Source organism: Giraffa tippelskirchi, chromosome 3, assembly GCF_054371585.1.
Source record: "Giraffa tippelskirchi isolate mGirTip1 chromosome 3, T2T-mGirTip1v1.2.pri, whole genome shotgun sequence".
Lineage (NCBI taxonomy): Eukaryota > Metazoa > Chordata > Mammalia > Artiodactyla > Giraffidae > Giraffa > Giraffa tippelskirchi.
The window spans coordinates 98,161,016-98,173,378 of NC_137277.1; the positions used below are offsets into that span (position 1 = coordinate 98,161,016).

Below are 12,363 nucleotides of genomic sequence, written 5' to 3' on the forward strand. Positions count from 1 at the left end.
ACCTCAGGGCAGACAGTTCTGAGACCCTCCAAGGTTCCTACTGCAGGACTGAGCACATGCTGCTACTATAGTGGCCAAGGCAGTGGCTATCCCTGCTTCCCTATTTCACTCTGATCTTCAATTCCACTCCCTGCCAGGGATCTCATCCCAGGCTCTGCTTCCAGGGTATCTGGGCTAAGACAGTATGAATCCACTTGGGCTAACTCAATAAAATATCAGAGGCTGGGAGGTTTAAACAATGGAAACATATTTCTCAGTTTTGGAGGCTGGAGAGTCCAAAATCAAGTTCCTGAAGATTTTGGGGTTTGATGAGATCTCTGCCTGTTTCGTAGATGGCTACCTTCTTGCTGTGTGTCCTCACATGGCCTCTTCTTGGTGCCTGGGTGGAAAGATCTCTCTCTTCCTCTCCTTATAATAAGGTCGATCTTATCTAGGACCCCAGCCTTTAGACTTCATTTAAACTTAATTAACTCCTAAAATCCCTATATCCAAATACAACTGGGGGGGAAGCAGTTAGGACTTTAACAAATGACTGGGGTACTGGTGGGACACAATTCAGTCTATAGCTGACAGTATCATTCAAAACTATTGCTTTGAGGGTGCTTTCCTGGCAGTCCAATAGTTAAGACTCCAGGATGCCAATGCAGGGGGCTTGGGTTCAATCCCTGGTGGAGGAACAAGGATCCCACATGGAGGTGGGGTGGCAGTAGAGCCCTCCCCACCCCCGCCAAAAAAATAATTGGTTTTGGCCAATAGGCAGCTAAGGAAAGCAAGGTTCTCCAAGATTGCACCACCTTCCTTTTATTTTTTAAAGCTCCATTTTGCTCTCTTCCCTCCTTTTATGTTTTAATGACTAGCATCATAAACAATGTTTTATTCAATGACTATTTAGGAAAGATACTATACTAGCCTGTTCTCGTGAATATTAAACATTTCTAGTGGGCTTCCCTGGTGGCTCAGATGGTAAAGAATCTGTCAATCTGCCTGCAATGCGAGAGACCCAGGTTCAGTCCCTGGGTGAGGAAGATCCCCTGGAGAAAGAAATGGCAACCCACTCCAGTAATTCTTGCCTGGAGAATTCCATGAACAGATGAGCCTGGCGGGCTACAGTCCATGGGGCCGTAAAGAGTCAGACACAACTGAGCAACTAACATACACACACACACACACACACACACACACACACACCCACCACACACACACACTTCTGCTAGCTACTTGAAAGACTACATTCTAGTCACAGTTTTCCTAGTTTAGGGAGGAACTTTTGCCAACTTAAGGTGTAACCTCTTAGAGCAAATCACTTTGCTTTTCTGGACCAGTTTTTTAGGTATAAAGTGAGACAACAAGGTCACAGCTGTGACACAGGATAACCCAGTTATGACAATCTGAGGAGATGGAAGGGGGAGGTAGTTTGTAAAGGGGAAAGGAGCTCAACAAGGGAAGAAGCTTCAGGGTCTCTGGAGTGAGTAGGGCGGAGACCCTGGCGCACCCCCAGGGACCTCTGGGCTCCACATTCCAGGGGAGAGGGAGTCCAGAGCGTTCCCAGTGCGCCTGGGTCCTCGGAGCAGCTCGGTTTCCTCTAAGCTGCCTGCCGCCAAACCCGCAGTGTTTACCAGAACCCGGGTGGTTTGCAAACCCAGATGTCAGACTTCCTGTCTCAGAGATTTTCAACTCGCTCACCCCCAACTCCTATTCGGCCTCCCCCAGGAAGGAGAGAGAAGGCTGGAAGCAGGAGGAGCTAGCCCGGGGCAGCCTCCCCCCTCCCTCTCCACCCCAAAGGCAGGAATTTCTGGGACGGGCAGATGGTCCACCCCCTCTTCCTCCTCCTGCTCCAAGCCGCAGAGGGAGAACCTCCGCAACTTTTCCGTCTTCAGCCAGAGTGTCCCCCCCACCGTGGCGACAGGAGTGACTGACGAAGTGGGTCTCGGGGACGCAGGGGTGGCGAGGCCCCCGGGGAAGGGTGGAGCGCGGAGGAGGCTGCGGTCCTGCCCTCCCCCACCCCACCCACCGCAGGGCTGGGCGCTGGCCCCCCGCGGGCGCTACACCCAGAGACCAGCAAGCCAAGTGGTTAGCGATGCCGCTGCTGTCGCTGTCGCTGCTCCTGCTGCTGCTGCAGGCACTGGCGGGCTCCGCCGAGACCGCGGCGGGGGCAGTCACCCCAGAGCGGCTCCGCGAGTGGCAAGGTGAGTGTCCCCCGGGGCCAGAGAGACCAGCGGGCACGTCGGGGGCAGAGGTGATCCAGAGGAGGAAGGCGCGAGGCAGCCGGGATTTAGACCGTGGTCCGCGTGGGTAGCGCGGCGAGGGGTTGGTAACCTGGGCTCGCGGGCCTTTTGACTCAACTGTGGCCGGGGACTCGCTGAGCGTAGGAGGGTAGATATTTCAAAACGTAAACTTTTCGAGAGTGGTGTATTTGGGACGACCATCTCTGGGGAAAATGATGGTAAAAAGATGTCCCATCTTGTTCTCCCCCAAAGCAAGCGCTCTTGGTGCACGCTGCCCGCCGTGAGTGTCCCCAAGCCGGGCTTCTCCGTTCTGCGCCGTCGAGAAAGAAAACAATCTTCTCTATTAAAGCCTCTCGGGCCAGGTGGGGAAGAGGAGCCTCTGTGGCCCTAATAAACTTGTGAGCTGGAGCAAATTAGCTCTTTGCTCTTCAGTTTCTTAACACTGTAAAATATAGGGGCTGTGACATCCATAGGACTACTGATCACAAAATGTGACCCCTTGCAAGGCACACAGCATGCCAGTGAGTGGGGAGTTTCTGGGGCGGGGGGCGGGGGGGGGGCGGTTACCACCACAGTATACACGTGTACACACGGCTCAGTTCATCAAATATTTATTGAGCACCTACTATACATAAGATTCATAAAGGGACAGGTACAGAGGTAGAAGGGCTTCTCAGGTGGGGCTAGTGGTAAAGAACCAGCCTGCCAGTGCAGGAGACACAAGAGGCTGATTTGAATCCCTGGGTCAGGAAAATCCCCTGGAGGAGGACATGACAACCCACTCCAGTATTCTTGCCTGGACAGTCCCCATGGACAGAGGAGCCTGGCGGGCTACAGTCCATGGGGTGGCAAAAGAGTTGGACACGACTGAAGCCACTGAGCACACACACAGAGACAGAAAGAGAGAGTGCCTGCATTCGTGAATAACTACATGGGCTGCCTCAGAGGCAAAGCAGCCAGTATCCAAAAGTGCAAGCCTGGGTGTGAGGGGAGGAAGGTGGTAGGGGGGAAACTAAATAAACCAGGAGGAGCCTCCAGGCAGCCTCCATCCTCTCAGCCTTTGGGGAGAAGCTTGAACAGAAGGGGTAAAACAAGGTGTCACCAGTGTCTGTTTCCCTTCTCTACATATTCTGTGTACCTTTTGGAGGCATTCATCTCTGGACTGTATCCTCCTGCATTCCTAGGAGGCTTTCCCAGGGACTGATTGAGCAATTCTTATTCTAAAGCTGCCAAAGGTCAGAGACCTCTTATCTCTTTCTTCAGTGAAATGTTCAGTGAAAATGTTCCTGCAGATGAGCATGTGATCTGGTGGGTGACCCATCTCCACTAGCAGTGACTGTGCCGAGCTTATTCCTTTACATTTTAAAATGTGGATCTTGCCTGAGCACTAATGCCTAACTAGAACAGGGCAGCAGCCCAGAGAAGAAGTTGGAACGTAACCACACGGAGAGAATGCATTGGTGATCCCCTGAGCCAGGGTTAGCACAGATGGGCTAATCCCTTCTATATGTAGCAGATCCAAATCCCGGCTGAGATCATTTCTAATCAGTGCCTTCTTTTTAATAGTCAAGGACACTATGAAGTTAGAATCGTCCACTACCTCTTGTACACTCATAGTTGGCACAGAGAATCTTCAGATATGAAAATGCTGCTACTGGTTTCTAAAAGCACAGGGACCGTGTGGCACTGAATGTTCCAATCGTCACCCAGGCTCCCCTTCTTGACTTTAAGCACTCATCAGTGGAATTTCAAGTATAATCCAGATGGGTTTAAATCAAGTTTTTCCTGTTTATCCAAAGATGGAGAAATAAAATCTTCACATTGGAAGGGACCTGAGACATTGTCTACTCCAGCCATCGTTTTTCAGACATAGAAGCTGAAATACAGCTGCTTTTTTTTTTAGTTGTTTCGGTGCTGAGGTTTACCACTGTGTTCACTGTAGTATACTGACTGACTTTTAGCCATGATTGACATCCCCAGAGCAACCAAGAGAAAATATGCACTGGTGTCAGTTTCATACCCACTAATAAGGAATATGTAATAATACAAAGTGGGGCATCCCAGGTGGTACTAGTGGTAAAGAAACCACCTGCCAATGCAGGTTAGACCTAAGAGATGCAGGTTCAATTCCTAGGTCGGGAAGATCCCCCGGAGGAGGGCACGGCAACCCACTGCGGAATCCCACAGACAGAGAAGCCTGGCAGGCTGCAGTCCATAGGGTCGCACAGAGTCAGACACAACTGAAGTGACTTAGCATGCACAATAATACTAGGCAGGTTATACATGTTCTACTTTTAATCTGAAATTTTATTTGATATGTATTACTGATTGATTTCTTATTTATTGTAAGCATCCCAGCCTTGAGGGACAGATGATGGATTAGGTATTTTGGTGACTTTTCAGTCATTTATCAATGCATGTGTGTATGCTCAGATGCTCAGTCATGTCCAACTCTTTGCGACCCTATAGTATGTAGCCCCCCAGGCTCCTCTGTCTATGGGATTTCCCAGGCAGACTGAGTGGGTTGTCATTTCCTACTCCAGGGGATCTTCCCAACCCGGGGATCGAAACCACATCTCCTGTGTCTCCTGCATTGGCAGGCGCATTCTTTACCACTGAGCCACCTGGGAAGCCCCGTTTATCAATGAATTTGTATTAAAAAATTAGTAGATACAGTGTCACATAGTAGTTAAGTTAATGCACCCTGGAACCAGACTGTTTTCCTGAAGGAGAAGTAGGCAGTTGCCCCATGGAAGCAAGAACTTTTGGGGAAAACACAGAATGTGTGCAAAGGCAGAGTCACTTATTGGGCAACAGAGTTCAGTGGGCTGAGAGTTCTGATCTGGGCTCTTTTGGATGGAGGAAAGAGAGCCACTGAAGGTCACAGGCAAATGAGGGCCTGGAGGTAAGGGTAGCAGGATCTCAAGGGGCCCCGTGGACAGGTCCTCCTGTGCCACCGGGCCTCCTGGAAACAGAGAACTGGCCACTGAGATGAAGCAACTTCTCTGTTTCTCAGGGGCTGGTGGGTGGTCCCTGTTTGGCTCTCTTTCTATGGACGGGTTTCTTCTGCTTCTACTTGTATGATCTTTCATAGATAACCTCCCACAGCATCCTCAGAAGAGTCTCTTAATTTCCTAAGAGAGGAATCTGGCCACACTGGTCACAGCAGACTGGGCCGGTCCCTGTGCTCTGCCCATGAATCAGAGGCCTTCCCATGGCTAGTAGGCCAAGGTAGGGGTAGGAAGTACACACAGGTATGCGGTCTCATTGGGGGCTGTGGATGGAGTAGATCTCCAGAACAGAGTTGTGGTAGGACAAGAGAGTGGCATGTCTATATTTGGAAGCATATGAAAGATGAGGAAATGAGTTTGTTTACAGGCACTCTGCTCAAGGGAAAAAAAACTCTGGTTGAGTAAATTGGGTACTGCTGAGAAGGGTCTTGTGAGTTTGTAAAAGGGGAACCAGAACCAGATCACACTTCTTAGTTTAGGACTGCCATAGTCAGTTTGGGATTTAAAGAGAGGAATTCTGAAGGGCAGCCGAGAAACCAACTAGAAGATTCAAGCAATTTCCCATAAAGGAAGAGGCTGATGACCTGAGCTAAGTCAGTTCTAATAGGAATATTAAGGAGCAGAAAATGTAGATTCAAGAAATCGGATTTAAAAAGGAAAAAAAAAATTAAAAATAACAGACAGTGAAAGTAAGATGAGAGAAATGGCAGAATAGGAAGGGTAGTGATCATACAAGGAAATGATAAATTTTGGAGGTAGATCTGTTCTCAGTAGTGACCATGTCCAAAATATGGTTGCAGGTGCTGCTGCTGCTGCTAAGTCGCTTCAGTCGTGTCTGACTCTGTGTGACCCCATAGATGGCAGCCCACCAGGCTCCACCATCCGTGGGATTCTCCAGGCAAGAATACTGTAGTGGGTTGCCAGGAGTGGTCACTAAAGTGAGAACAGGTGAAAGAAGGTTCTCAGGGCAGAGGAGATCAAGGAACTGAGCATCCTGAGCAGGGCAGACATATATTGATATACCTGCAACTTTTTATCATTAAAAAGCACCCTTACCTAATATGCTGCACTGCTACTTTTCTCCTCTGTTTCATTCTATGTTGTTTTGCGATGCTGGTCAGGACACACTAAATTTATTTTGTCACTTTTCTGGGCCACAACTTGAGTTAGAGGAAACATTGGGCCAGAGTCATCTGTATTGAAGGTAAAGGCCTTGAGGTGGGGAGGCTGATGGAGTACTGCTGGAGTCACATAGTACGTGTGAGGAAGAAGTTACAGGTGACGCACCCCGATATCAAGGAATGAAGAGAGGGTGCCACATAGGAGAGGGTTTTGAAAGAGGGTGTTAGGAACCACCGCCTGGAGGCAGCCGTGGGGAGAAGTCATGACCTTGAGATTTTCCCCTTAGCTTTCATTTCTAATACAAAGGTCAAAATGTCCCTCAGGCTAATCAGGTAGGTTCTGTTAATACACACTCTTCTTTTACAGAAGAAGTAGGGTTAAATAACTTGCACTTACAGGAACTTGTAGAGATTCAAACCAGTCCCTTAAGCACTAAATGCAAAAGACCCCTGGATAGTTTTGCATCCTGATAAAGTAGCCCATTCTGTATCCGGCTGTGTGCTGGGAGGTGCAACTTGATTTTGTGACTGGAGGGCCAGGAGGCCAGCCTCTTGCTCTCTTCAACTCCCCCTTTTCTACCCTGTACGAACACACGTAGGAGTGAATATTTTCACAAAGCAGAAATGTGCTAAGCCATTGATTTTTTTTTTTTTTCTCTAGGAAATTTTTATAGCCCTGAGTAATGAGCCATTCTGCTAATCTGGAGATCTGGAATTTAAGTCAAACTATGATCAGATCCTGGTGTAGCCGCCCTGCCTGGTCATCAGCCACTCCAGCCCTCAGGCTCCGTTTCTTCTGTCTCCATCCATCATCTTTCAGGATCTCTTCCACTTTATACTTTTCTCATCCCAGTTTCTCTGACTGGCTCCTTTCCTCACATGTCTTTGAGAGTCAGCAGAGACTTCCAGTTTTTCTAGTCCTTTTTACTCTTTCTCATTAGTTCCTAACCTCTTTTCCTGTTGTTGGTTGTCGCAGTAACTGATACTACACAGCGTGGATTTCAAGCCAATTATCAGAAAGACTGAGCCACCCAGAGCTTGGTGGTGCCCTCGGCTTCCCTTCTGTGAGCTAACAATTTGCTTATTTATACCAGGGTTTCTGAAGAAACAGTCCCTTTGTTCTGCCTCTTCTGAATCCATCCCTATGTGATGAATCTTCATATGATCCATCAAAGTAATGTATCAGAGACATTTATAGACTCTTGTCTCCATTTTCTTTTAGAAATTATCCTTGAAATCCTTTTATGAGATGTTCCAAAACAAAGCTAGGAACATAAATTATATTTTTTAATAGATCAGTGTGAAAAGAAATATTATAGCTCATAAAAGAACCAAACACAAGAACACCTTATAAACACTATAGTAAGCCAGTTAGGATAGAATATTTTATAAAGTCACTCAAGAAAAACTGGAGGAAAAACATTAGAATTTCTATAAGTTGGGTTCTGTGATACAGAGCTAAACAAGACAGACAAGAGTTTTTATATGTGGCCACATGACTTTTTAATTTACGATACTTCCCAGATTACTACAGTTCCAAAGAAATATGCTAATAAAAGATTTCATTATTTCTGGCTCGTCACATCTTGTCTTGAGAACTCTCCCTTTCAATTATGAAAATATAAACAGAAAATTCGAAGTAATTATTTAACTATAAACATTGTTGTCTTATTTTGCTGCTATTTTTCACTATCCATGTCCAAAGTTAGTATTTGTTTTTCTCTTATTATCATTTATAAAGGGGCCAGAGTGACTGAGCTAATCCTTACCAGGATTGTATGAGGACAGCACTATTATTAAGACCATTGTGCAGATGTAGAAACCAAGGCAGATACTCTAAGTTCAAGCATTTCTACCCTAAAAGAAATGCTCAGTGGTTTGCCAAGGTCTTTTTCCCACAGTGTTAGCCTTGGTCAGTTAACAGGGCATATGGGCATGTGACCAGAACAGTCTCATAGGACTCCATGCTCAGCAAGGCATTGTCCTTGCGGTCTAATTCTCTCTGGTTTGGGGTCTTAGAATTTTTAGTAACTTTTATTTCTGAATTTATTCTTTGGGCATGAAATCCTGTGGAACAATGGAGCACAAGCCAGGAGTTTAAAATGAAAGTGTTAGTCACTCAGTCATGTCCAGCTCTTTGTGACCTCATGGACCATAGCCCACTAGGCTCCTCTGTCCATGGGATTCTCCAAGCTAGAATATTTGAGTGGGTTGCCATTACCTTCTCCAGAGGATCTACCCAATCCAAGATTTGAACCTGGGTCTCCCACATTGCAGAGAGATTCTATACTGTCTGAGTCACCAAGCTCAGCCCCATTTCATGTCACCTCCTTGTTGTGGTCTGTGCTAGAGTTGGAAAAGCATTTCCAGACACAGAGTATTTCAGAAGGGAGGTTTACAAAGAGCAAGAAGCAGAGATAATGAGGGCGCTGCAAATGCAGCAGGCCAGGGAAAGCCCACAAGACCATGTTAGAATAGTGGGTCACCTCAAGGGAGAGCCAATGCTTTTTGTGGGTTAGTAGCCAATTTTTGTAGCCTCAAAACAAAGAAAATTCCTGCTAGAAGGGTGTCATTAGGTTACTGTTTAGGGCACTCTAGAGTGAATACTGGAGTGGGTATTTTTACCTCACATGGGTAAGGATCCTTAAGTCACATGGCTGGTAAGGATCCTTACCTCACATGCCTGGTAAGGATCAGGGCACTTTGGGAAACAATTACAATGGGGCTCAGCCAGTTCCCGGAGATGACCTTGGTGCTGGCCTCCATATCTGTGGCCTTAGTACAAAGCTTTGCACTTGTTGGGATAGGGCTCCATACTCCTCACCAAACTGGAGTGGTTTTCAGCCACCTCATCCATACTTCTGTGCTCTGCCCACCATGGCAACCGGGTTACACTGGAGCTGGGGAACTGGAGGCCCAGGGTGTTCTCCAGGGAAAGGACAAGGCTGCTGTCCCCGCTGAGTGGCAGCACCACTGCATGTCCATGGGGGCTGAGTGGGGACCTATCGTCTTTCCACAGTCCAGGAACTGAGTACGTTCCCAGGGATTTCCACCTCGGAGGTTGCAGCCCCTCACGGGCCTACAGGGAGTGGAGACTGACTGGATTTCCCTGTCCCCGCCAGGGCCCCACCTTTTCATTTTACTCTGGGGTCTGCAAATTAGGTGGCTGAGTAAGAAGCATGGGAACTGTTTTGGGGTGAATTGTGTCCCTCTCAAAATTATGTTTAAGTTCTAACCCCCAAATACCTCAGAATGAGACCTTGTTTGGAGACAAGGTCATTACAGATGTAATCAAGTTATAATGTGGTGATTAGGGTGAGCCCTAATTTGACTGATGTCTTCATAAGAAGAGGAGATTTGGACACAGAAATATGAATAAAGAGTAGATGATAGGAAGAGATACTGGGAGAAGACAGACATCTTCAAGCAAGGAAAGAGGCCTGGAACAGACCTTTCCCTCACAGGCCTCCAAGGAGCCAACCCAGCTGACACCTTGATTTTCGACATGTAATCTCCAAATCTATGACACAGCCTATTTCTATTTAAGTCCCTTAGTCGGTGACACTTTGTGACGGTAGCCTTAGCAAACAAATACAGGGACTAACATTATGTCTACCATTCAAAGTTTGGATTTGGTTTTGTTTTCATTTCTATCTTTCATTTAAGGAAATCTATATTTTTCTTCAGTGGGTAAATTCTCAAAGCAAAGCAGATAAAAAAATGGAGAAAGTGAAAGTGTTAGTTGCTCAGTCATGTCTGACTCTTTGTGACCCCATGGACTGTAGCCCACCAGGCTTCTCTGTCCATGGGAGTCTCCAGGCTAGAATACTGGAGTGGGTAGCCATTGCCTTCCCCAGGGGATCTTCTGGACCCAGGGATCAAACCCAGGTCTCCCACATTGCAGGCAGATTGTTTACTGTCTGAGCCACCAGGGAAGCTCAGCATAAACACTTTTGCTTTCAGTAACGTCACATCATTCCCAGGGCTGTTCGCTTGTTGGAGTTTTCTATTTTTCTTTGTTTTGGTGACCCAGTCTTTGAATCGCATCCTCCCAGGATTTCAACATAAAGACATTGTTGAGGAAAGTTTATGTCTTACTTGTCCTGTCTTACTGTTTCTTGCCATAGCATGCTTTTTTGTAACAAGGCTCCCTGGTGACTGAGATGGTATATTTTCAACACAGTCTATAAGATAATAACAGAGCCACTGTGAATAATGATTTTTACATAAGCAATGTCTGTTAGAGACTTCAGAGTTAAATAAAGCAGAAATAATGGAGGAATAGATGAAAAGCTAAAAGGAAATGTTTTCAACTCAGTTTAAAAATTCACCTGTAAGATACACAGACACAGTGAAGAACTTTGAAAGAGAGAAGATTTTCTGTGAGGGTCAGCTACTGCTAAAGAGGAGATGGATGGAAAGGGAGGGGGAGGGAGGGAATGAGAGTGGCCAGGTGGCAGGGACAGTCTGGAAGGGTTAATCCACTTCACATAGAGGTTGGTGAAAGGCAATTTGAGTCCTGACAAAACTGGAGCACGGTAGAGCTGATGAAGCCAGGTTTCATTTTTCCTGCATGTGAGAAAGAGTATTGTATGCCTTGTGGAACTGAGTGACGATTTGGGGAGATTAGAAAGAAAGGGGAAAAGAACACGTGAAAAGGTTTAGCAAGAGGGGTCCCCCAGGCCTGTGGAGGTGATGATTATACAGGTTCAGAAGCTTCAGGAGAATAAAGAAGGCTCAACATCAAGGACGACGCTAGGGCAGGAAAAGAAAAGTAAGTTCTGAAACAGGACAAGGGGATATTTTAAAATGTGCTCAGCTTTTTATCTCATTTTATTAGGTTGGCCCAAAAGTTCGTTCGGGTTTTTCTGTTACCTGTTATGAAAAAATCCAGATGAACTTTCTGGCCAGCCCAACAGAAACCAGTTGATAGGAAGCCACGTGCTTTGTTAAGCGCTATCAGATTGTCAAGAGATAAACACCACATCTCAGATGATCTGCGAAAAAATGCAAATATTCATGCGGAGAGAGCCAGGAAGGACAGACACATTTTCCCTTGATTCTGTCTTTCAAGTACAATGCACATGCTGCAAACATCAGAAATTCCTTGGTTACTGGTTTAGAAAGACATATTAAGAATTCAGCTTCCCTGCATCATTCAGCCATGAACGGGACTTGATTCAGCTGCACACAGCATCCCTTCCTGCTACAGAGTCATCTGAGTAAGGGAAACAATCACATCTGAATCTAACTCACTGGACAGGACAAACCCGAATTTGTGTAGCTGGGAAATGTCGATACATCTCAAGAGAGAAATTGCTCACCTTTAGATTGGTTTCAGGGCAGTGATCTCCCTGCCCCGCATACCTCCCAGACACTTTTCATGCTAAAATTGAAATAGTGTCAGAACAGCAAAGAACTGGACAGATTCAAGAGCTGATCCTGGGGCAGGAAGTGCATGAGCTGTGTGGGCAGATGGAGTAGAAGAGGGTTAAACCCAGGGGAATGGAGTAGGAGATTGAAATTGGATTGCAGTTGGCAAGCAGTGGCTTCCTAATAGCTTGTCTTAAACATAGCACTTGACGTGAACTGTGCATCTGAACTTTTCCTTCCACTTCCCTTAATGAGGCCATCTTATACATCAATTGGCTTAGGTGCCACTGTCATGGTGTTATTTATTAAACACAAGAAAACCCTTTGCTTGCCTAAAATCCACCATAAAAAGAGGATTTTTTTCAATGAATTGTTTTAAGGTTTTTTTTTTAATTGAACATACATCTCACCAAGGCTTACCATTTCAAATCATATTTATGTAACACTTCATACCTCAGCCTGTTCTAAGAGGAACTGCTTAAAGTAGAAGGGGATACTAAAAGGCAGGTGGAGGTGGGCAGAAGGGGTGCTGAGCATGAAGTGGAAGGGCCTCAAGAGGAACCTCCTGCAGGGACCCCCAGTTGCCACTTTTCCAACCCTAATTACAACCCGAGGCTTTAGACCCCAACCTCA

At 46.4% G+C, this 12,363-nt stretch overlaps 1 protein-coding gene across 2 annotated transcripts in view; it reads left to right on the top strand.

Moving 5' to 3' along the window:
- The first annotated feature begins 1,418 nt into the window (after positions 1 to 1,418).
- PLA2R1 (phospholipase A2 receptor 1) overlaps positions 1,419 to 12,363 on the top strand; it is a 126,995-nt gene continuing 116,050 nt past the window's right edge. For both annotated transcript variants that reach the window (XM_081582807.1, XM_081582808.1), the window contains exon 1: positions 1,419 to 2,186. In XM_081582807.1, the coding sequence (XP_081438933.1) occupies positions 2,078 to 2,186 (109 nt within the window). In that variant the 5' untranslated portion in view covers positions 1,419 to 2,077. The remainder of the gene's footprint in view (positions 2,187 to 12,363) is intronic.